The sequence below is a fragment of the Phyllopteryx taeniolatus genome, chromosome 2 (genome assembly GCF_024500385.1).
Source record: "Phyllopteryx taeniolatus isolate TA_2022b chromosome 2, UOR_Ptae_1.2, whole genome shotgun sequence".
Classification (NCBI taxonomy): Eukaryota; Metazoa; Chordata; class Actinopteri; order Syngnathiformes; family Syngnathidae; genus Phyllopteryx; species Phyllopteryx taeniolatus.
In genome coordinates, this window is record NC_084503.1 from 8,498,602 (window position 1) to 8,523,476 (window position 24,875).

Genomic DNA, 24,875 nt, shown 5'->3' on the forward strand with positions numbered 1-24,875 from the left:
CAGTTTACTCGCTCCTAGAATTTGTGTGAAATCTGGGCCTTTTTATTTGAATACAACAGATGTCCTGAATTTTCTTGTATGAATGGCAACAGGTAGGTAAACAGGTTTATCGTAACTTTTGCCGTCAAATGGAACACCATTTAATTGTTCTGTCATTATTTGTCACTAGGATAGATCGATGAACAAAGATATATTCATCAATCCATTTCTGTACCGCTTATCCTCGCTAGGGTCGCGGGCGTACTGGAGCCTATCCCAGCTATTTCCGCGCAAGAGGCGGGGTACACCCTGAACTGGTCGCCAGCCGATCGCAGGGCACATATAAACAAACAACCATTCGCACTCACATTCACACCTAGGGGCAATTTAAGAGTCTTCAATCAACCTACCACGCATGTTTTTGGGATGTGGGAGGAAACCGGAGTACCGGGAGAAAACCCACGCAGGCACGGGGAGAACATGCAAACTCCACACAGGCGGGGCCGGGGATTTGAACCCCGGTCCTCAGAACTGTGAGCAGCACCCTGGTTGGAAATCACTGCATTACTAAGTTGGCTACTAACACTAAAACAGGTATTGTATTTGTAATTAAATCAGAATTAATCTACAATACACTGCAATCGGTCATTGGACAATTTGTTTGTAATGTGTACCTCAGTGAAATTTGAAAATGTGAAAAGGACTGAATATATTAAATGACAATCTTTTTGTAACATATTGAATATTTTACTGTCCTCTAAGATGATCCTGCCTAGATTCATAATTGCGTCACACCTCTACATAGGTGTTCATGTTGATAAACCTAAGGCTACTGTATCTGACTTTTAACAGTTTTACAGTATATTTTATAAACAACTAGGTCGGGGCTTTGAATCAATCACACAGGAACTTTTGTCTTAGAAGAGGTTTTTCCTGTCAGAGAGAATGCCCTGAGAATAAAATGACCTGTTGAGAATGATGAGAATATTTACAGATCAAAAGGTTGCTATGATACTTTAATAGGCAATATTTGTCAAACACGAATAACGGATTTTTGAAAAAAAAAAAAAAAAAAAAGGTCATTAGCTTTTCGAGTGATCTAACTCATTTTCTGTTCTGAGCAAACTGGTCGGCAAACACATTCAGGATCATAAATAATCAAGCATCATTTCCTGCGATCATTTTCCTTTGCACCTTTTAATATTCCTCCCCTTCCTCTCCCTGATCATCAACTGAGTCAGCCCCGACCTCTTCGTAGTCCTTCTCGAGAGCCGCCATGTCCTCTCTGGCCTCAGAGAACTCACCCTCCTCCATCCCTTCGCCCACATACCAGTGAACAAAAGCTCGTTTGGCATACATTAGATCAAACTTGTGGTCGAGGCGAGCCCAGGCCTCTGCAACGGCTGTTGTGTTACTCAGCATGCACACAGCTCTTTGTACTTTGGCCAGGTCTCCACCAGGAACCACAGTGGGTGGCTGGTAGTTGATGCCCACCTTGAAACCAGTGGGGCACCAGTCCACAAACTGGATGGTGCGCTTGGTTTTGATTGTCGCAATGGCAGCATTTACATCTTTGGGTACCACATCACCACGGTACAAAAGGCAGCATGCCATGTACTTGCCATGACGAGGGTCACATTTCACCATCTGGTTGGCTGGCTCAAAGCAGGCGTTGGTGATATCAGCTACAGTTAATTGCTCATGGTAAGCCTTCTCAGCAGAGATGATGGGGGCGTAGGTCGCCAGAGGGAAGTGGATACGAGGATACGGTACCAAGTTGGTCTGAAACTCTGCTAAATCGACATTGAGGGCACCGTCGAAACGAAGGGAAGCTGTGATAGAGGAAGTGATCTGACTGATCAGTCTGTTAAGATTGGTGTACGTAGGACGCTCCATGTCTAGGTTTCTGCGGCAGATATCATAAATGGCCTCATTATCCACCATGAAGGCACAGTCAGAGTGCTCAAGGGTGGTGTGTGTCGTCAGGATGGAGTTGTAGGGCTCTACTACAGCCGTGGACACCTGTGGTGCTGGATAGATGGAGAACTCCAGCTTGGATTTCTTGCCGTAGTCCACAGACAGACGCTCCATCAACAGGGAGGTGAAACCGGAGCCGGTGCCCCCACCGAAGCTATGGAACACCAGGAACCCCTGAAGGCCAGTGCATTGGTCAGCCTGATGACACAGAGGGAAATGTATTGAAGATTTTATTTTTTTGTAATCACAAGTCATTGTTCCCTTCAATGCTTACCAGTTTCCGTATTCTGTCCAGCACCAGGTCAATTATTTCTTTGCCAATGGTGTAGTGACCACGGGCATAGTTGTTGGCAGCGTCCTCCTTGCCGGTGATCAACTGTTCAGGGTGAAAGAGCTGTCGATAGGTTCCAGTCCGCACCTCGTCTAAAGAGATCAGATCAATGCATCGACTTAATTTTAAGTGCAGATTAATGTTTGGTTAATTGATGTACAGTAGCTCAGATATGAGCAAGTTTACCGATGACTGTGGGCTCCAGGTCAACAAAGACAGCTCTGGGAACGTGCTTTCCTGCTCCAGTCTCACTAAAGAAAGTGTTGAAGGAGTCATCTCCACCTCCAATCGTCTTGTCACTGGGCATCTGTCCATCCGGCTGGATTCCATGTTCCAGGCAGTAAAGCTCCCAGCAGGCATTGCCAATCTGAACGCCAGCCTGTCCAACGTGCACCGAGATACACTCACGCTGCGGGAGGGAAAATAATTTGAAGGTAATTTGTGGGTCTGTCAAAAAGTAATGAATCCAATTGAATTTAACCTAAAGATATATTTTTTTTCAGAAATTTTCACTCTAGTTTAAATACTTGTTGGTTCATTTGAAAAAGGTTTTGTTTAAGCTTGTCCTTCCCCCGTCATCTTGGAAATGACATCATTATTGGATGCCAGAGAGCTGTGATTAAATTGCTTGCTTTGTAAGGGATCGACCACTGAAGAGTTTTGTCATCAATGATGACACATGATGGTAATGTCATCAATGTTGATTGTAGGATCTCTGACCTATGATCAGTGCCTTGACCCAAGCACTATTCCCAGGATTAACCACTGAAGATGGTTTAATCACACCTCTCCTTCTGACGGGCATCAAACAATTACTTTATTTCCAAAAGAGCTGACAGGAAAAGGACAATCTTAAACAAAACTGTTTTTTTTTTTTAAATAAATAAAAGTATTTCAACTCCAAACTGTGAAAATTTCAGGGAAAAAAATGATAGGTGAAATTCAAATGGGCTCATTACTTTTTGACTGCCCCTCGTAGATTAGCATAGCATTAATATTTATCATTTTTCAAAAACTTAAAAAAACATTAATAAAATCAAAAGAATCAAAAGTTTTGATTTTATTAATGTGTTCTGCTGACTAACAACAATGCAAGTAATTTGCTGTGACAACCCTTGATGGGAGTAGCCAAAAGTCAAAACAACGCTAAGTTTCCAAGGGAACTCCACTCCGGACTAGAACTCCCAGGATATTTTTTGCAACAACAAAAATATGGTAAAAGAATTATCTTGTTTAATTGATCTTTATACTGGCTGCCAAATTTTTTTACTGTGTACGCCATTCAGCGGCACGAAAGGAAAACATTGGCTTTGTTGACACAGCCGAAGGACAAACGGGCGGAGGAGTCTCCAGTTGTAAAAAACTATTACCAGGTCAGAATTTGATAGTTGACCAAAAAACCGAAGAGAAAACACTTCAGCAGCTGAAACCATGAACGGGTCTGTGCTATTTGATTTGCAGCAAATAATCAAATGCTCACTTCAAAGCAGCTGCAATTAAACCTCTTTGAAATAATAGAATGTTAGCAAACTATAGGCCCATCTCAAATCTCCCCTTCATAGTTAAGATTGTCAAGAAACTTATTTTTAAATCAACTCAGCAATATCATCAAATTAAATTGACTTTTTGGGAAATGTCAATCAGGTTTACAACCCATCACAGTATAGAATCTGTTCTTATTAAAGTGCTAAATGATATAAGGTTGAATACTGACTGGGGAAAGGTGTCAATTCTGGTCTTGTTGGATCTCAGTGGGGCTTTTGATACGGTAGCTCATAATATACTGCTAAACAGGTTGGAAACGTGGGTATGACTAAATGGAACAGTCCTTAAATGGTTCAGGTCCTACCTGGAGGAAAGGAGTTATTTTGTAACCATTGGAAGTGTTTAATCTCATCGAATGGCAATGACCTATGGGGTCCCTCAAGGGTCAGTTCTTGGACCCCTCCTGTTCAGCCTGTATATGCTACCCTTGTGTCAAATTCTTCAGAACTTTCATTTTGACTATCATACCTATGCACATGTCTCCAGATGACTACAGTTCAATTGAGGTGTTGTGTCACTGTCTAAAACAGATAAAAAATGTTCTTCAATTAAACCACAACAAAACTGAGATAATTGTTTTTGGCAAAGAAAAAAAAGATTGCTGTTAGTAAATACCTGGCGTCACTCTCTTTAAAAACCAAAGAGCAAGTCTGAAACCTTGGTGTTCTGATAGATTCCGACCTGACTTTCAAAAGTCATATCAAATCAATTACTAAAACTGCCTTCTACCATCTGAAGAACATATCCAGAGTGAAGGCTTGCATGTGCCAAGCAGACCAGGAGAAGCTCATCCATGCTTTATCTCAAGTAGACTTGACTATTGTGATGGTCTTCTGACTGGACTCCCTCAAAAGAGCATTAAACAGTTTCAGCTCATTCAGAAGTCCGCAGCTCGGGTTCTGACCAGAACAAAGAGGTCAGAGCATATTACTCCAATTCTAAAGTCTTTAAACTGGCTCCCAGTCAGCTTTAGAATAGATTTTAAAGTTCTGCCACTGGTCTATAAATCATTAAATGGTTTAGGCCCTGAATACATGTAAGAAATGGAACGGGCTCACTAGTCTTTGTTGATGATGTAACTCATGATGGTAGCATCAGAATGAATTCTGAAGCCTACAACACTATTTTGTCTGGCAATTTACAGAAAAGTGCATCCAAACTAATCGAGAGAAGGTTCATCATGCAACAAGAAAATGACCCAAAACACACTGCGAACACAACAAAGGACTTATCAGGGGGGGGAAATGGAAGGTCTTAGACTGGCCAAGTCAATCACTGGACCTTAACCCAGGAAAGCATGCATTTTACCTCCTGAAGAGGAGACTGAAGGGAGAAACCCCCAGAAACAAACAAGAACTGAACGAGGCTGCAGTAAAGGCCCGGAATAACATTTCAAATGAAGAATGCAATAGTCTGATGAAGTCAATGGGTCGCAGGCTTGATGCAGTTATTGCGAGTAAGGGTTATGCGACCCAATATTAAATGTGATTAATTTAATAATGTCTGTTCCAATACTTTTGCTCACTTGAAAAGTGGCTAGCTTCAAACAAAAGCTGCTCTGTCCTGAGATGTTTATGGATGTCCTGGAAGTAAATACCATGAAATAAAAGCTGGAATTCTGAACCTTTGTCTCATATTCCTCTTTTGTTCTGAAACCAAAATGTCTCTAGTATACAACAAAAACAAAGGAATTGACGTTGCAGTTCCAGTACTTTTGGAGGGGACTGTAAAACCAGTGCGGCTCTGAGATCTACAGACTCAGGTCAGATAGTGGAGCACGAGTCCCAAAAAACATGATGAAGCAGCATTTAGCTGTTATGCTGCACACAAAAGTTGTCAACAGAAGTGACATCAGCCCCAAGTGTGAATGTTTTTAAGTCCAAGTTAAAAACGCTTCTTTTTACTCATCCTTTTTCAATATCCATGTCCAATGTCTTAACTTGTCCAACTGAATATTTCCAAAGTTATTGAGCTGAACTTCCAATGGAAAGTTTCCAGAAAGTTGCTGCTCCAGCACCTTTTCAACTTCTTTTCAGAAGAAATGGATGTTTTTAAGCAGATGAAAAAACTGTGACAAAGTCCTGCCATATGCCAGGTCAGTTTCAACGTTTGAGTTTCAAAGAACAAAGCTCAAGGGGGGGGGGGGGGAATTCCATGCACACTCACCATATTTCCTGAAGGTGAGAGGTCTCTGAAAGAGTAAACGGCAGTTGACAGTGAGAATCACATGATTAAATTCATTTATTCATAAAGTGCCCGAAATCTCACTGTTGGAATTCTTCTAAAAACAAATCTTGGATGTAATCAACAGTTGGGCAATCATCAAAGAGGTTACATTATGTATTAATTTAACTTGGGGATGAGTGGTCGAGAAAACAGATGGATGGAAATGGACAAAAACGGGTTTTCCAATTCGTCTGTTAGCGTGTGCTTCGTTTTTATTGTTAATATTAGCCCTGTCACGATAATGACTTTTTTCAATTGACCATTTGATAAATAAAATGATTGGTAAATTGATCCGAACAATTTATACGTAGTTTAAAAACAAGACTTCCGTTGCATACGAGCTCCGTCGGGAGCCGCCATATTTACCCCCTGCGTAAACAATGGCGTCACCGTGCATTTACATCGAGATTGTGGTATACATGGCGAAAATGTACTTCTGATCGGTTTGGCAAAACAAAAGTATTCCACCCCTGTGAAACCGATTGAAATTCCGCCTGAGGAGTTTATATGGAGCATTTGCATTCGGTTTGGGCTTCTAAACTGATTATAATTGGAATAGGAGGCTCCATGCAAACTAGGCTAGTCTTGGAGCTCTTTATTCTTATTGTCAGACCCAGGAAGATCCACATAACGGGGTAAAGAAAAACTATTTACTAGATAAACAAGAAAGCCAGTTAGAATAATAACAACAATACTGATTTTAAATCCAAATAATAAAATAAAGATTTAAAAAAATCATATTTTTCATGATGTCAGAGGCATTAAAAAAACTATCGTTTATCGTGATATCGTCTTTGAAAAAATTACGTCTATTCAATATCAAAAACTTTTAAAAAAAAACTTCCAATTGATGATCCATCCATCCATGTGTCTCGTTTTGACTGTGCATATCGTTTTTAAACACACCACCAAACAAAATTATGAGCATTTGTTTTAGAAAATCTACTGGATCTACTTTACTAATATTTTGGTTGCCGTTTAGCTACCACATGAGTCATATTGGACACAGCATGTTGAATATTCGATTAGCGATGGGATTGTTTTATTTGGATTATTGATTTTATTTATTTACTTCTTTTTTTTTTACAAAACCGTTTCATTTAACAACACCGTTTGAAAAAAAGCCAACGATGCCAAATATTGTCCAGCATCATTTCTACATTGGACTAATAATTCATTTTACCGATAAGCAACTCCTGAGCAATCACACCGTGACTCTAAATACGTGATATGATTTGACTTACTTTGTACAAGAGCCGGAAACCCTCTTATGAACACACGCTGACTTTAAACAAAGAAGTTCCACGCGCACTCGTCTGTTGAACTTCGGAAGCGTATACAAGCACTAACGAAAAGATGCCATAAAAGAGACACACGTCAGAAAGGCTTTTTCGGCGAATGGCGTCATCATCGTGCGTTCTAACCGACAACGCGTAAAACAATCGCAAAAAAAAAAAAAAAACACGTGTCGGAAGACATAAAGACTGACGGCGCTTGCGCTGTCACATTTATTATGTCAAATATTAAACATCTATTAAATGTAATATTTATAAAATAATAATGGAATCTTTTTAAGAAGGCCAATATTCCGACCTAATCTAAATTGTTGTCTAAGTGTTGATTTAAAAAAAATATATATCAAGTATTTAATACAAACATTTCTTGAGATCGTGAATTGGGGTTATCTGTAAACTATGGTCACAAAAATTAGAGTTAAAAAATTAAATGTCTCACTCTTTTTGTGGTGCATATATACGTGTTCATCATTATTGGGACCCCTGCATTTTTTGCATAACCTGTATGACATCTTCAGAAATAATTGGAAATGTACCAAACTTATAACATCAGGATCTTTTAATTGGATGTCCAAAGTAATTTACCAAATAAAATTGTTTTTATTCAATTTACATAGTCTAATTTTACAGGGAAAAAAAAACAAAAAACAGCATACGCAGCAATATTGGCAGCCCTTCTTAATATTTGGTTGCACACGGTTTGGCAGCGATGACAGCCTCCAAACGTATCCATCGCTCACCTTTTTTCACTTCTCAGGTGGTATTTTCTCCCACCCTTCCTTTGCAATTTGTTCAAGCTCTGGAAAATTTGCAGGGTTATTTTCCCCAATGGCAGATTTCAAAGATTGAAAATTGGATTGAGATCATGACTCATCGCTGGCCTTTTTAAAACGGTCTCTTTTTCGTTTTCAACCATTCCTGCACACTTTTGGATGTGTACGTTGGGTCTTTGTCTTGCTGGAGGACCCAGGATCTTCACCTCAAACCAAGCTTTCTTACACTGGGTAAGACGTTTCTCTGTAAAACCTCTTGATCATTTTCTTAAAGTGCTCCATATAACACACTTTACTCAACACACTATGCATAAAATGGGGTTCTCTTCATCTAATATTTGCACGCAATGCACTAAAAAATACCCCAGACACCTATTTTCATGCCATATGGGAATGCTCACCAATTCAATGCTTTTGGACTTTGGTAACGCAGAAACTCTTGTGTATTTTGAACTGCAGGTGCCCAATTGCCCAAGATTGTGCATACTTAGTGACTTAAGCATAATCGAAATCCAAAATAAATATTCACAATCGATACTTTTTGCATTAGCTGCCGCTGAGAAAACAATTGCATTAAACTGGAAAAATAAACAAACTATTAATATTATTCACTGGTTAAATATATGGATAGCTGGTCACCTTTCTTCAACATGCTGAATCTAGATCTTTGATTCCTCTGCCTGGGTAGAATGCCATCTGACAATAACAATACTATATTGTAAATGGAAAAGTAAACTATTGCCTTCTGTATTCTTTGTTGTTGTTGTTGCTTTATTTTCATTTATGATTTTTTTCTTATTTATTTATTTTCTTTTTCTTACACTTTAGACTGATTTGCATGACGAACGGACAAATGCATGGATTGGGGATCTTCTCTTCTTGACCCTGCGCTTGTGGTCCCAGTGTCTGTGGGGCCGGGACTTTCTTTACTCCTTCCCAACCTCTGAGGGGTGGGCGGATTACCTGGCGGGCCTTCTGGCGTGTATTGGTGTTGGATTCGCCCATGTTCCGCGAGTGCTGGGTTCGATTTCGTGCCCAGAGGACCAGTCAATGTGGGGGTTATGTAATTTCAACCATGGGTTTCCTAAAATAAGGTCATGATTCATGGCGTCAAAAACATGAAAACTAATGCGTTCCGAGTGAGAATCAGGAAATGTCAATGTGAGTGTTTGGGCGCGGTGAGTGATCTAGCTCCACCCTCGGCAGGGTCCTCGAGGGTGCATGGGAGTTCGCCCAACCAGTCTACATGTGTTTTGTGGACTTGGAGAAGGCATTCGACCGTGTCCTTCAGGGAGTCCTGTGGAGGGTGCTTCGGGAGTATGGGGTACCGAACCCCCTGATACGACCGGAGTCAGAGTTTGGTCTGGATATCCGGCAGTAAGTCTGACTCGTTCCTGGTGAGGGTTGGATTCCGCCAAGGCTGCCCTTTGTCACCGATTCTGTTCATAACTTTTATGGACAGAATTTCAAGGCGCAGCCGAGCCGTAGAGGGGGTCCGGTTTGGTATTTTTGGCCTCAGTATTGCATCTCTGCTTTTTGCAGATGGTGTGGTTCTGTTGGCTTCATCAAGCCGTGACCTTCAACTCTCACTGGAGCAGTTCGCAGCCGAGTGTGAAGCGGCTGGTTGAGAATCAGCACGTCCAAATCTGAGACCATGGTCCTCAGTCGGAAAAGGGTGGCGTGCCCTCTCCGGGTCTGGGATGAGATCCTTCCCCAAGTGGAAGAGTTCAAGTATCTTGGGGTCTTGTTCACGAGTGAGGGAAGAATGGAACGGGAGATCGGTGCAGCGTCTGCAGTGATGCGGACTTTGTATCGGTCCGTTGTGGTAAATAAGGAGCTAAACTGAAAGGCGACGCTCTCAATTTACCGGTCGATCTACGTTCCTACCCTCATCTATGGTCACGAGATGTGACCACATCTCGTGACCGAAAGAACAAGATCCCGGATACAAGCGGCCGACATGAGTTTCCTCCGCAGAGTGTCCGGGCTCTCCCTTCGAGATAGGGTGAGAAGCTCGGCCATCCGGGAGGATCTCAGTAGAGTCGCTCCTCCTCCACATCGAGAGGAGCCAGATGAGGTGGCTGGGGCATCTGATTCGGATGTCTCCCTGACGCCTCCCTTGTGAGGTGTTCCAGCCACGTCCCACCGGGAGGAGACCCCGGGGACGCCCTCCGTTGTGTTGCCGCACGCAACCCTTCCTCCTGGAGCTTATTCCTCCCGTGGATTGAGTACGCCCACAACTCCCTCACCAGTTCCGCTACCAGTATGTCCCCATTCATGGCTTGCTATGATTACCAACCACCATTGTTCAAGGAGCAGGAGCGGTCAGTGGCAGTCCCCACAGTCAAGGATCATCTCCAGCGGATCCAGGCTCTATGGAATGACGTCCGTGCGGCATTGACAAGGTGGGCCAATCTGTATGGCTTTCTTACGACCTCCCACTTCAGACTGAATCCCGTAAACTCAATCCCCGTTTCATTGGTCCTTTCCCGATTACCAAAATCATCAATCCCACTTCCGTCCGGTTGAAGCTTCCACTGTCCTTGAAAATTCACCCAACCTTCCACGTCTCGTTGCTTAAGCCTGTCTCCACCTTCACCCTGAGCCCTCCGGCCGAACCCCATCAACCCCCCCGGATTATTGACGACCATCCGGCGTTCATGGTGTCGAGCATCCTCAACGTGAGGCCTAGGGGGAGGGGGTTCCAGTACCTAGTCGACTGGAACGGGTATGGGCCGGAGGAGCGGTCGTGGATTTCCTGGAAACTAATACTCGATCATCCCCTTTTAGACGACTTCTACGCGGCTCACCCGGGGAAGCCTGGCAGGACGCCTGGAGGCGTCCGTTGAGAGGGGGGTACTGTCATATACTGCCTGCAGTTCCATTATTGTAGCCGGGAGGGGGCTTTGCGTTCTCTCTCTCTCTCCCCTGCCCTCTCTGTTTTCAGCACCTGTCTCCAATCAGCCTTATCACCACCGGTATATAAACCTGCCTGTTCCAGGAAATCCTCGCTGAAGTATTGCAGTTACTTTCAGTGGTACCACAGCCCGTTTACCTCCCGTAAGTCACCCAATTCCTCGTTCCCTTTTTGACCCCTGTCTCCTTGTTCCAGTGTGTTTTCACCCCGTGTGCCTGATCCACGTAATTCCTTCCGCCAAGCCAGTCGCCTGTCCTCACCACTGCCTGCCAACTGTCCACACCGCCGCCTGCCAACCCACCTAGGACCACCGCCATTACCTTTCATCAATAAACTATTCATCCTTTCACATCTGCCTCCGACTGCTCTTGGATCTCTCTATTCGTGTTATGAGGAATATGAATCACGGTCATCATTTAAGTCGTCATTGTCATCCAAGCAGTCAAATTGAGGGAAATGGTCAGTAAAACGTTCATTAGAGACTGAATTGTGAAATTGTGAATACTGGCTATGACATCTGTATCACCAGCGTTGTCAGGAATGTATGTGCAACAGGTTTGGTTCAAGATAGTACAAACACCATCCTGAGAAGCCAATAGTAGATCAAGTGTCATGCGGTTTTGGAGGGCTATTTCACGAATTGCATCAATTTACACACGTGAAGCCTCAATAATGGTCAGGGTAGTGTTAACAAAACTATCCATCCATTTTCTACCGCTTATCCGAGGTCGGGTCGCGGGGGCAGTAGCTTTAGCAGGGATGACCAGACTTCCCTCTCCCCAGCCACTTCATCCAGCTCTTCCGGGGGGATCCCGAGGCGTTCCGAGGCCAGCCGAAGGATGTAGTCTCTCCAGCGTGTCCTGGGTCGTCCCCGAGGTCTCCTCCCGGTGGGACGTGCCCGGAACACCTCACCAGGGAGGCGTCCGGGAGGCATCCGAATCAGATGCCCCAGCCACCTCATCTGGCTCCTCTCCATGTGGAGGAGCAGCGGCTCTACTCAGAGATCCTCCTGGATGACCCTATCTCTAAGGGAGAGCCCGGACACCCTACGGAGGAAACTCGTTTCGGCCGCTTGTATCCGGGATCTTGTTCTTTCGGTCACGACCCACAGCTCGTGACAACAGGTGAGGGTAGCAATGTAGATCGACCGGCTAATCGAGCTAGAAGAGCGATAACTTAGAGTTTCATATCGTAACATCAATTTGCCCACTCCAATTTGAGGAAATAGTGAATATAATACCTTGGTAACTGTTACCTTGGTAACTGTTCTCCAAACCTTGTGATCTGCCTCAGCATTTTTTGTCCAAGGGATGCCAATGACACAGTCAATTATCTATAATTACTGATCCACGACCTACAATAATTTGTCATGCCCAAAACGTATCTGTATCATTATTAGATTTTTCGTCTGAAGGTTGGGGGTTTGAAATTTAGAAATGTAGTTTTTCAGACGACTGTTAAAATGTATCTTTGCTGACTGTATCAGCTAAGAATTTCAGTCAGGCCCCTTTGTTCCTTTTTCAACCTATAGTCTACAAGTCTTATAATTTGTTTAATTTGTCATATGTATACCGCATGTGGAAAGCCACTATATCATACCATGTTGACCTAATGACAAATGTGCACAATTTAGTCTATATCGCTTGACATGTCAACCCAAATAGGTGAATGTTCCATATGAGTTCAAAATAATCGACATTAAATGTTTGTAGAATAATCATCATATGTATCATGATGATAATGCCAATATTGGTGCTGTTTGCAGCCTGCTGAATCAATTATGTGTCAAACATAATAATGCAAAGTGTGATGAGACTTGTGCTGCTCAACACAAAAATAAAACATTCTACTGCCTTTGTACTCCAGAGCACAAAACAAGACAAAACTAAAAACAAAACCAACAAAACAAAAAGAAAATAAAAACAAACAACTCCGGACCAAGCCAAAACCAACAAAACAAAAAGAAGAGACGAAAACAAAAACAAACGACTCCGGATATTACCCCCCACCCCCCTTTTGATAAAGTGATACATCATCCCACCCATGCTCACTTTAGCAAAATACAAAAAACAAAAAAATAACACCAGATGGAATTTGGCCCAATGGGTATCGACTTCCTGGACAAATATCGTCAACAACATCCGTGCAAAGTGGATGCTGGCAGTGTTGGCGAATGGGCAGTTTAGGCTAATCTGTGGCGACAACATGCTGTTGTTACAGATTTTCTTTGGGATATCGAAGGTTTATTGCCCATTGTCACTTAACGCCTCAATGTTTTGTAATTAACTCATAAAGAGCTCATTAAAGGGGGTTATGTAGTGTATTTTTAAAAAGCGCCTGAAGAGAGACATTTTCACAGTATAGTAGAATGCCTGCAAAAAGAGTGACTGCTTCAACTATTTGTCTTTCAACTATCGATTTCAAAGAGGGCCAAATGCTCCATCGAGCAGATCTCTCCTGTGGTTTACAGGGCAATATAGCCTCTGGGTAACAAGGACCGCCGTTGTACTATCAAAGAGAACAATTGGCATGTAATACTGGAAAGGCAACGTTGAGGCACCAAATGGAATTTGCAGGGCGTACAGTTGATTCAATGACAAGAGCTACCTGGTGGACGAAAGTGTCACAAACTATAGGTAAGAGGAAGTAGTCTTTTAATTCAAACCTCAGTGAACAAATCAGGCTTGAGGGCGGCACTCAAGAGTACGCCCACAGATGCGAGAATTGATAAGCTTGTGACTGAGATTTTCGGGGGGGGCTCATAGCGAATCTGACCATGAAAACAGCTGTTAAGACACAAAGGCGTGTTCGATGAACCTGATTTAGCCCAACCGCCTATGTCTCGGAGTATTCTTTGCTTCCACTCGACGTGAACGCTTTCTCTGACCCGGAAATTCACCTCACGAGGTTTCGCGAGCCACGCCGCATCAAGCCATATAACTAGTATAGTATTTAAATCATCACATATTGTGTTTTATATCAATAGTTTTCTTATATTTATAATGTAAAATGTAAACGCACGTACACACTGGGTGTGTTCAAGTAAATGGAACCAGCAAGCCTCCTTTCAAATATCCATACTCTTCGCTTTTATTCTCACCAACACCTTCTCTCTTTAGCGACCTGCTTCTTCCTTAACTATTAATCCATCTTTTTATGGTCTAAGGAATGTGATAAAATACAAGATGCCATGATACTAATCTTATCATTTTAAGATTGGGCCCATAAGCAGAATGAAGCGGAGGGAGTTTGATTAGAATGGTTTATTGAAGGTTGGCTCAATGTTAGGATATCCAAGGCGAGATAGTGGACCGTCGGGACAAGGAGTGAGCAGCAAGCGGGGACGTGAGCAGGTTGGATAGCTTGGCGGCGTGGCTGGAGCGGACAACGAGGCGGGGGGCACAGAAGGAGCACCCGGGACTGCAGGAGACAACCGCCCTCAACGGATGCCTCCCGGCGTCGTCCCAGGCTTGTCAGGTTGCGTCTCATAAAAGTCTCTAATAAGAGAGTCATCCAAAATAAGCTTGCACGAGATCCAGGAATGTTATTCTGAGCCATACCCCTCCCAAGCAACCAAAAACTGGAAGCCCCTGCCCCGGATGGGCGACACCGTAAAGGCAGGGTGATCGTCGATGACACGGAGGAGTGGAGGGGGTACAGACGGAGGGCTAAGGGCACTGGTGGGGACAGGCTGAAGCAGGGAAACATGAAAGGTCGGGTGGATCTTAAGAGATAGGGGAAGTTTTAACTGTCAGAGGTGGCGTTGATGATTTTGGTGATAGCGAAGGGACCAATGAAACGTGCAGTGAGCTTACGGGATTCAGTGTGAAGAGGGAGGTCACGGGAGGGGAACCAAACCATCTGACCCACCTTGTATTCTGGCGTGGGAGAGCGATGGACATCTGCCAGCCGCTTGTTCCTCTCAGCAGAACGAGTATGAGCAGCCCTGACGTCCTTCCATACGGTTAGGTGTTCCCTCACCGCGGGAACAGCCACCGTATGATCCTGTTCCTTAAATAATGGAGGTTGGAAACCGTAACGGGCCATAAATGGAGACATACCTGTGGAGGAGCTGGTGAGGGAGTTATGGGCATATTCCACCCATGGAAGGAAGGTGCTCCAGGAGGCAGGATTGCGAGCGGCAACACGCAAAGAGCAGGCTCTGGTTCGTCCGCTCCATCCGGCTGTTCGATTGGGGGTGGTAGCTGGAAGACAGACTGGCTGCTGCGCCCACCGCCTTGCAAAACTCCTTCCAGACCTGGGAGGAGAACTGAGGACCTCGGTCTGAGACGATGTCTATTGGAATGCCATGAAGTCTGAATACTTGGAGGACTAAGAGGTTGGCAGTTTCCAACTTGGGAAGGGGTACATAATGGACACACTTGGAGAAACGATCTATGATGATGAGGATGACAGTGTTACCTTCAGAGGGGGGTAGGCCGGTCCAGGGAAATGTGGGACCAAGGGCGGCTCGGAATGGGTAAAGGGCGCAGCAGACCAGCTGGGGGTTAATGTGAGGCTTTTCCTCGGGCACAGACGGAGCAGGCTAGGACGAACTCACGGGTGTCTTTGACCAGGCTGAAGTGTTGTTGAATGAAGTTAATTTTCATCAACTGTGAGTTTGTGACACGAGCTGCTGCCTTGAGTGTGGGTTGGACTCTTTATATGTTGAGAGAGGTCAAATCTGCCCAGTAGAGCAGAGAGTTCTTCGGATTTTTTCCCCCCATGCGATTGTCAACATGAATGTTAAAGTCTCCCATTATGACAAAATAATCCGTACAGATCACTCACGGCAGTTCTTAAAATTCCGCTATAAAGTTTCCATTGTACCTTAGAGGTCTATAAATTACTAAAACAATAAGCTTTGGATCACCTTTTACTAAAAAAAACAAAATCAACCAGCAAAAATTCTTCACTGTGAAATAATGATTCAGAAATTGCTCCGTCTTTTTTTCCCTAACACTTTTTCATAAAATCTAAATTTACTGGTGTTGCCTTATTTAGAAAGGTATTACTGTTAATGTTTTTATTTAGTAGTAAAAAAGTCTAGATCATTGGTCGTGATGATGGTATATAACGGTGTTTTATTGGAATTAAGGTATATTAAAAAAATAATAATTTTAAACTCTGGAACAAGTCAGGCATTTTACCACCCCGTGTGTTTTACGCCGTGTTGTCGCTAACCTTGGGTTTTAAAAATCGCAAGGTAAATTTTAAAGTGTAAGGAGTAGAAAGTACAGATATTTGTGCTAGAAAGCAAGCAGTTAAAGTGAAGAAAAATACTCAATATACCTGAGAAATCTACCTCAGTAACGCAGTTACTTGACACCTCTGCAACATTCGTTCCATATATTCCTGGCCAAAGTTGGAACGTACTTAGTAAGCCCACCTCCAACTGAGGAACCTTTTGGATGTTGTATGCAGTGGCAAAATAACAATATATTTAAGTCCTTAGCAGTTCGTTTTCATTAAATTGTAATTTTATTATACCGATGGGAAAACACACAAGCATCCAACATAGAAATCATAAGTGTTATGTAGGGTCATTAAGCTCAACGGCCTTCTTGGCTTTTACATATCTTTTCCAGAAACTAATGACTCATTCATTTAAGAATGTTGTCCATTAGCCATGCTAGCAAATGTGGGTGTGATTAGGTTGGAGGACACACGGTATGCGCACAACAACGCTCATGATGCGATCGACACGTCAACTTTAACCAAATACTTCATGGGTAACGTGACACCTCTACAAAAAGAAATGCAGATGACATATCCAGTCTTAATGGATAGCAAGTGCATGATGTGTGATCCTTGTACAGACTGGCAAGGCCTCTGGTGAGAGATGGACAATAAGGCAAATGCGGCAGTGCACATACAGTGTAAGACATGGACAATAAGGCAAATGCAGCAGTGCGCACACAGTGTAAAAGACGCAACCTACAGGTGTAAGATTTACATGTAAAATCAAGTTGCGTGGCCCTGTCCTTTGATACACAGGAGATATTTGGTAAACCTGGAGTACTTTATTTGGAGATATATAGAGAGAATTGTCAAAAACCAAACTGCCGCCATCTACCACACTCCATCACTGTATAAAACATGCATTCAAATGATGAATGTATGATGTGAACTGCCACACTCACAATGTGGGTAACAGAACAAAGCAGAGACTAGAGAGAACGCTTCCAAGTGTCCTGCAACCTTTTTGAAAACAATTACAGGAAAAGAAACCTCATCACACTAACAATCCTTTACACAGGCCGGGCTGGGCAGTCTGACTTGTTCGACTGGTCTGAGATGAGACTAAGCGAGTCGGTGGCAAAGATTACAGCATTACAGTATGTGCCAACAATGCCATGAACAGTTGGCATACTCCAGAAAAACAATATTCAATTTTAACATATCATACCAATAAAATGGAAATGTTAAAATAGTGAACCCAAGCAAGATTAAGTCAGAATGTCTATGTATATAGCTTCAGAATATCACATTTATAAAACCCTAGCCGACACTCTTCCTGTTTGAGGGGGAGGGGGAAAAAAAAAACCCAAGATTTCAAGTGTGAGTGAGCAATCCCAACCTCACTGATACCCATATTCAAACTATATGAGGTAAGAATAAATGTTTTCTTTTATATATGTATATAAATTCAGAGCCTAGAGGATGTTCTATTTTCTGTAGTCATCTGTACCCAGGCTACAATGCCAGCCTGTCTTTGTTCAAAGACTTAAGTCTTCTTCTTCAGCTCCTCAAAGCGACGTGTTAAGTCGTCAAAGTCGATGTCTTCCGAAGTGGTGGTATTCCCGCCGAAGGAGGTTGCCGGGAGTGTGTCTGGAACCGAAGGAAGTTCTGGGAGAGAGTTGTTGTCATATATTTGTGATGAGGGGCCTGCAGCAGAATTAGCAGAATAAAATGTTTCCATATTATTTTTGAACAAACTGACAAAACATGTCACTAGGGTGTTAAATCTGGGACACATGAAAAGTCAAATGTCGCAACATTGCCCAACACTTTTTCACTGGTCCAGCAAGTTTAACATTACTCATCCGTTCATTTTTTATACTGTTTGTGTTGGGACTCGTGGGTGTGCTGGAGCCTATCCCCGCTGACATTGGACGAGGCGGGGCACAGCTTGACTACATTGGGTATGGAAAGTATTCAGACCCCTTAGATTTTTCACTCTGTTATGTTGCAGCCATTTTTCTCCCCTCATTAATGTACACACGGCACCCCATATTGACAGAAAAAAAACAGAATTGTTGAAATTTTTGCAGATTTATTAGAAAAGAAAAACTGAAATATCACACATCCATAAGTATTCAGACCCTTTGCTGTGACGCTCATTTAACTCGGGTGCTGTCCATTTCTTCTGATCATCCTTGAGATGTTCTACACCTTCATTATTGTCCAGCTGTGTTTGATTATACTGATTGGACTTGATTAGGAAAGCCACACACCTGTCTATATAAGACCTTACAGCTCACAGTGCATGTCAGAGCAAATGAGAATAATGAGGTCAAAGGAACTGCCTGAAGAGCTCAGAGACAGAATTGTGGCAAAGCACAGATCTGGCAAAGGTTACAAAAAAATGTCTGCTGCACTTAAGGTTCCTAAGAGCACAGTGGCCTCTATAATCCTTTAATGGAAGACATTTGGGACGACCAGAACCCTTCCTAAAGCTGGCCGTCTGGCCAAACTGAGTAATCGGGGGAGAAGAGCATTGGTGAGAGAGGTAAAGAAGAACCCAAAGATCACTGTGGCTGAGCTCCAGCAGCATCATGCTGTGGGGTGTTTTTCAGCTGCATGGACAGGACAACTGTTTGCAATCGAAGGAAAGATGAATGCGGCCAAGTACAGGGATATCCTGGACGAAAGCCTTCTCCAGAATGTTCAGGACCTCAGACTGGGCCGAAGGTTCACCTTCCAACAAGACAATGACTCTAAGCACACACCTAAAATCACAAAGGAGTGGCTTCAGAACAACTCCGTGACTGTTCTTCAATGGCCTAGCCAGAGCTCTGACTTAAACCCAATTGAGGAGGATCTGCCAGGAGGAATGGCAGAGGATCCCCAATTCCAGGTGTGAAAAACTTGTTGCATCATTCTCAAAAAGACTCATGGCTGTATTACCTCAAAAGGGTGCTTCTACTAAAGGGTCTGAATGCTTATGGGTGTGTGATTTTTTTTTTTTTAATCTGGAAAAAAAAAAATCAACAATTCGGTTTTTTTCTGTCAATATGGGGTGCTGTGTGTACATTAATGAGGGGGTAAAAAAAAAACAACTCCAAATGGCTGCAATATAATGAGTAAAAAATTAAGGGGGTCTGAATACTTTCCGTACCCACTGTGAATACAAAATACAGATGGCCATGGTATTGCTGATTTTGGTCTGTAAAATTATGTCTATAGAAATGTGTAAAAGGACGCTAATACCTTTCAAGTTGTACTTTGTTCGACCTCAGAGGGCCGACTTCATATACAGGTACATCTTAATAAATTTGAATATCGCGGCAAACATATTTCAGTTTGGTAGTTCAACTCAAAAAGTAAAACCCATAAAACAAGAGTGCAAGATTTCATTATTTGACTTGTTGATTTTGATTATTAGACTTTACGCACAACATTTTTTAATTAGCTTTTTATTCACAAATCTTTCAAAGCTGCGGTTATCCGTGTTGTTTGTGAATTTCTTACCACACTTTTTTCTTCCACTCAAGCTTGCATTAATGTGCTTGGATACAGAACTCTAACTCCAGCCTGCTTGTTGAAGCTTTTGTGGCTTGTCTTCCTTGTGGAGAATGTCAATGACCGTCTTCTGGGCAATATCAAGTCAGTAGTCTTTCTCATAATTGTGGAGGCTACTGAAGAGGACTTAGAGAACAAGTAAAAGGCTCAAGAAGTCCATCCATCCATTCTCAATCCCGCTCATCCTGTTCAGGGTCACGTATCCCAGCTGACTTCGGGCGAAAGGTGGACTACACCCTGAACTGGTCGGCAGTCAGTCACAGGGCACATATCGGGCAACCACTCGCGCTCACATTCACACAGTCACGGAGTGGGAACTGAAACCACGCTGCAAGCACCCAAGTCAGGTGAATGCACCACTACACCATCAGTGACTAGCTCAAGAAGCCTTTGCGGGTATTTCTAGTAATCAGACAGAATGCGCCACCAGAAGTTTAAAATTTCGACCATTTTTTTCGCAATATTCAAATTTTATGAGATACGGACTTTGGGTGTTGCGCTTTCCATTAAATTCAAATGAAAAGAGATGCACCTGTAGTGTCAAAGCCCATACTTAAACTGTGTATAACAGTTGGTAGGGCTTACCTGTGGCCTGGGAAGGAAGAGAATTTTTTAGGTCATCAATCTGAAACAGAAAAAGGGTGATTTTGACAGCATCTACTTATATTAGAGTACAGTATAGGTTATGTTGTGTTAGTGCTTAAAGTAAGAAAAGAAAGGCAAAATGCTTGTGGGGCTCAATGAGAAAACCATCACCTTTAGTGTGCATCAGACTTGAGGCTCACTTTCAATTTCCCATTTGTGGGACTAATAAAGGTTATCATTTCTTATCTCGACTCTGCACTGCAGCACTCTTCTCAGTCCAATCTAATCCCAGGTCTGTTAGTGGGACCACTGAGTTGTTAGTGCTCACAATATGTACAAGCCATTTGTGCTGCCTACTTTGGAGCACAGTGCACAGAAAGAAAAAAATTTAGCCTACTCAGGCAAAAGGGCAGAAATGCAGAGGTAATAGCAGAAGCTAAGTGAACAACTCTTCCCTGAGTGATGCCCTGCCCTGTCCGTCTGTCCATCTGTGAGAACAGGGAGGGGTCATGGATGGGAGGAGTTTGCTCACTTACAGACTCGTATGTGGGGGGAGAAGTGGGCAGCTGAGGGGGCTGCCCTCCGCCTACGCTGTGCGGGAAGCTGTTGTAAGATCCAATAGCTGGATTGAACGGTTCCTGGAGGGAAACAACATGAACACGAGTGCACTGATCAAACATGCTTGCTCTCCAACCATGGCACACCAAAGTGGGGGTAGGAATCACAAAGTGGCCTGTAACCGGCAGATTTTCCCAAAATATAACAATATCATGACACATTTACAATATTTTTTTTAACCTTTTAGATTCGTAATGATTACATATTGACAATTTAGTATCATTCGTGGAACTATATTTGTACAACCTTCACCATCTTGTATGTGTGCATTTAATGTATAAAAATAGACAATAGCTAGCAAAGATTTTTTTTAACAAAACTGCATTGCCTATATTCTTTTACAGTCAAACCAAAATAATTCATAGATAAATGGCGCATTTACCGACCCGATTTTCACTTTATGAGCATTAATCAGGCTAAGTTTGGAAAAAAATAAGAAATTACACCTTGACAAAAACCTAATTACATTCATTATCCAAGGTTGTCAGCACTTGGTTCATGAAACTAACGCTGATCAGCTCAATTTGTTGAGGTGTCAGGACTCTTTCCGAGTAGTAGAGCAACCAAATGTTAAGTGTGACGTAGTAAAATATATTCTTACTAGTTGCTTAAATACACCATGTCGACAGTCCATGGCATACAGAGAGTGTTAAATTATAAAAAGTCAAAATGGTCGTTTAGTGCGTAACTGGCCATACTTGGATATTGGCCAGCAACAGTATCATTATTTGTTGCTAGTGTACTGATACTGTCCCTTGAGAAATAACAATATTAATGTTGTGCTTCGCCTGCTAGACAAACACAAACAGCAGCAGTTTAAAGGAGCACAAAAAAAATAGCAAAAAGGAATATTCGACTGCGTAGATATTTTATGTGACCATTGATTTAGTCAATTTAATGATTTATTTTTTTCACAAAACTAACAACTCTCATGCATATGACTTGCATCTAAAGAAAGTTTTGAAAATAATCAGCTTACTCCTTTGGGAGCTGGATAGTTGAATGGTGTAGGCATATGCATCGGCATTGGCATCGGCATCGGCATGGGCATGACAGGAGCAGTGAAACCTCCGCCTCCTCCACCTCCTCCTGACTTCTTGTCATTGTTTACGTCAATCAGGTCTGCTTCTCCGTGACTCACCTCAGGCTGCCAGGGGTAAAAAAAATAAAAATAAATAAATAAATAAATTTAAAAAAAAAAAAGTTTTGACAGTAACTACACAACACGACAGCATCCTGATTAGCACATTTTTCTCTGCTTACCCGGACCATTGCATCAGGTTCATACGGCACGTTATAGTTCTTGGCTATCTCAATCAAGTAGCGCTCCACCAAGATCTTGGGGGGAGCCTCCACACTCAGTTTGTGCATAAGCTGCAAAAATATCACACGTTTTAGAAGATGAACTGCTGGAATATTTCTTGGTTGAACAGAGTCACACAGAATAATGAAAAATGCGAACCCTTTCATTGACCGTTCCAATCTGGTTTGTCCTGCATAGTTTGCCATACTCCTTGCTATATTTTGCACACAGCTGGTCTGACACCTGTAAGAATTAGGAGGTATATATGTCATGAGTAGATAAAACTAGAGAACATTGATAAACAGCACAGTTGAAACCAGATGTTTACAAACATAAAAAGAAATGCTCTTTTTTCCCCTCACTGTATGACATGAAATCATGACTAAATTTTTCCTGTTTTAGGTAAATTAGGACAACCAAAATTATTTTTGTTAAATCCCAGCATAATGAGGACTTTTTTCAGCCTATTTTTCATTACTTTCAAAGTCAGAAGTTTACATGCAGTGAAATTACTCTGCCTTTAAACAATTTAGGAAAATCCAGACGATGATGCCATGTCTTTACAAGTTTTTGATTGGTTTAATGACAACATTAAGTTAATTAGTGACGCATCTGTGGATGTATTTGAAGGCACACCTGAAATACACACTGCTTCTTTGTGTAACATCATGGGAAAGTAAAAAATAAAATCTTCCAAGATATCAGGAGGAGAAATGTCTTAGTGTATGTAAACTTCTGATTTCAACTGTATGTTCTTTTAAAAGTGTACTTACAAGTTTTAATTCCGTCACCTCTGACTGGAGACGAGGAGCTGCCCAGATAAGAGTGGAGACCGCCTCTTGTAATCCTGGATCCAACTCCCTGAAATCATGAAACGATAGATACCCGTTTACCAGAAAAGTTCACCAACAGTCACTGCCATTGACGGCTTTAGAAGTCAAATATCCAAATTAACTGGGAAGGCTGGCAGTGAATGAGTTAAAGCATGACTGATTTTGATGTGTAAGGCCAAAGTTGTGACTTACTTCATAGACTGAATTAGGCCGAAGCGTGTCAGGAGCAAATCACAGTAAAGCTCCAAGATCTCCATGGCTTCAACCATGTAGTCCTCTCTGATGATATGCTCCACACGGATGCGCGCCCGCTCATCTTTTCCCGAGGACAGGTAATCTGAGATCTCCTTCCGAGCCTTTTGAGCAAGCTCGGCTTCATTTGAAATCGTTGAAGGAAATACAAGCATGACGTGACATAAGGCTTAAGACCAAAATCAACATTTGTGTTGATATCAGAACTCACTTTTCTTTTTCTCGAGGAGTTTGAGTCGGTTGATGACAAGCCGGAGGTTGACTCTTAACCTCTCTGCTTTGAAGCCTCCTCCCAGCATCTCTGATCTGTGGTTAAAAGGACGAGTGACCTCCTCTTCCTCCGGAACTGACCGTCCACCTTACCCACCTCCCCCCCCGCTTACGTGAGCCACGCAATCATGTGAGCGTGACCAAGGCATCGCAGCACGATGGCAACTCCAGATACAACCGCAAAACACACACTCACTGAGAGGAAAAGCCGAGTCGGGTAGTACACAAAACAGTTAGCAGCGTTACCATTAGCCCGACACGGTGTCTAAACGGCGTGCGTCTCCAAACCGATACCATAATGCTCACATTTTGAAAGTACGCCCTACTTTTATTAACACTTGTGCGTGCTACCAAAGCTGGCTACGAGCAAATATTGGTTTGTTAGCGGTCTTCCTCGCTGACATTTGGCTAGCCAAGCTGCCAAGCTCTCGCTCCGTGCTAAAGACGACCCAACAAACTGTTTGAGACACATTATAGTGGTTTACACAACAGGAATAAGTCCAAAAGATACACATAGACCATTTAGCCACGCAGAATTCGGTGTCAGTAACGTACCTGTCTGTAGCAGTCACGTACACGACAACTTAATGGTGTATCTGTTCCGTCGCCTCGTTCACTTCCGTGATGATCTTATGTGACGTCACGGGGGTTTTCGATTTAGGGGGAGGGCTCTGCGGTGTAGGCCGTGGAACGCAAACTCAGGCGGTGGCATATATGCTCCGTATAACACATACATAAGTAACTATGTTTTCTTCAGTTGGGCATTTTTTGGGGGGGGTCACTTCATAATAATGTTAACAAAGCGAACACAATTTGAACAGGGATTGTTTTATTTTCAGTAAGAGCACTATGTAGTCGATGTTAGTTAATAAAAGAGGGACACAGTAATTTTTTTTAACTTTTGTACTTAAAAAGTACAAAACTTTTAGCAGTCTTTCTTTTTTTTTTTTTTTTTTAAACACTAATACCCGACCCTCGTGAGGATAAGCGGTACAGAAAATGGATGGATGGATATCTGTACTTCGACTTGAGTACTTTTGCCCCCATTGCTTTATTTGTAGGCATATTGTAGTCTCAAGCAGGATGGCAGAGTAACAAGCATGCCGTTGTTTCCTTTACACTACCCCCGTTTCTTCAACCGCGAACAAAAGATGACCTTCGATAATAACTGGTCTTTCTTCATTTTGGGGGGTTTCAACTAGCCCATCAAGCATTTCAAGTACACT

The 24,875-nt window shown here is 42.6% G+C and overlaps 2 protein-coding genes across 3 annotated transcripts; both read right to left on the reverse strand.

The window, feature by feature from the left end:
- Nucleotides 1-978: 978 nt before the first annotated feature.
- LOC133470350 (tubulin alpha-1C chain-like) lies at nucleotides 979-7,496 on the reverse strand. Its single transcript, XM_061758644.1, has 5 exons — nucleotides 7,303-7,496; nucleotides 5,999-6,023; nucleotides 2,474-2,696; nucleotides 2,231-2,379; nucleotides 979-2,154 (listed from the first exon to the last, which is right to left on the reverse strand). Exons 2-5 carry the CDS (start codon nucleotides 5,999-6,001, stop codon nucleotides 1,177-1,179), a joined length of 1,353 nt encoding a protein of 450 aa, XP_061614628.1. The 5' UTR covers nucleotides 6,002-6,023; nucleotides 7,303-7,496; the 3' UTR covers nucleotides 979-1,176.
- Nucleotides 7,497-16,501: 9,005 nt separating this feature from the next.
- ist1 (IST1 factor associated with ESCRT-III) lies at nucleotides 16,502-24,344 on the reverse strand. 2 transcript variants are annotated; one of them, XM_061758723.1, is made up of 10 exons: nucleotides 24,205-24,343; nucleotides 23,591-23,685; nucleotides 23,320-23,500; nucleotides 23,068-23,155; nucleotides 22,454-22,537; nucleotides 22,255-22,365; nucleotides 21,971-22,138; nucleotides 20,910-21,011; nucleotides 20,374-20,413; nucleotides 16,502-17,931 (listed from the first exon to the last, which is right to left on the reverse strand). In XM_061758723.1, exons 2-10 carry the CDS (start codon nucleotides 23,676-23,678, stop codon nucleotides 17,771-17,773), a joined length of 1,023 nt encoding a protein of 340 aa, XP_061614707.1. In that variant the 5' UTR covers nucleotides 23,679-23,685; nucleotides 24,205-24,343; the 3' UTR covers nucleotides 16,502-17,770. The 2 variants fall into 2 exon arrangements, with proteins under 2 accessions (XP_061614707.1, XP_061614716.1); XM_061758732.1 differs by lacking the exon at nucleotides 20,910-21,011 and having other exon boundaries at nucleotides 24,205-24,344.
- Nucleotides 24,345-24,875: the final 531 nt, after the last annotated feature.

What these genes read in the sequence shown, in the direction of transcription:
- LOC133470350 (XM_061758644.1), bottom strand. An exon ending in CCTGGAGCCCACAGTCATCG is followed by an intron (nt 2,380 to 2,473) that starts GTAAACTTGCTC and finishes TGATCTCTTTAG; the next exon opens with ACGAGGTGCGGACTGGAACC. An exon ending in TGGACAGAATACGGAAACTG is followed by an intron (nt 2,155 to 2,230) that starts GTAAGCATTGAA and finishes CTGTGTCATCAG; the next exon opens with GCTGACCAATGCACTGGCCT.
- ist1 (XM_061758723.1), bottom strand. Translation starts at nt 23,678, where the DNA reads ATGCTGGGAGGAGGCTTCAAAGCAGAGAGGTTAAGAGTCAACCTCCGG. An exon ending in ACTATCCAGCTCCCAAAGGA is followed by an intron (nt 21,012 to 21,970) that starts GTAAGCTGATTA and finishes GTTTCCCTCCAG; the next exon opens with GAACCGTTCAATCCAGCTAT. An exon ending in CTCCCCCCACATACGAGTCT is followed by an intron (nt 20,414 to 20,909) that starts GTAAGTGAGCAA and finishes TTTCTGTTTCAG; the next exon opens with ATTGATGACCTAAAAAATTC.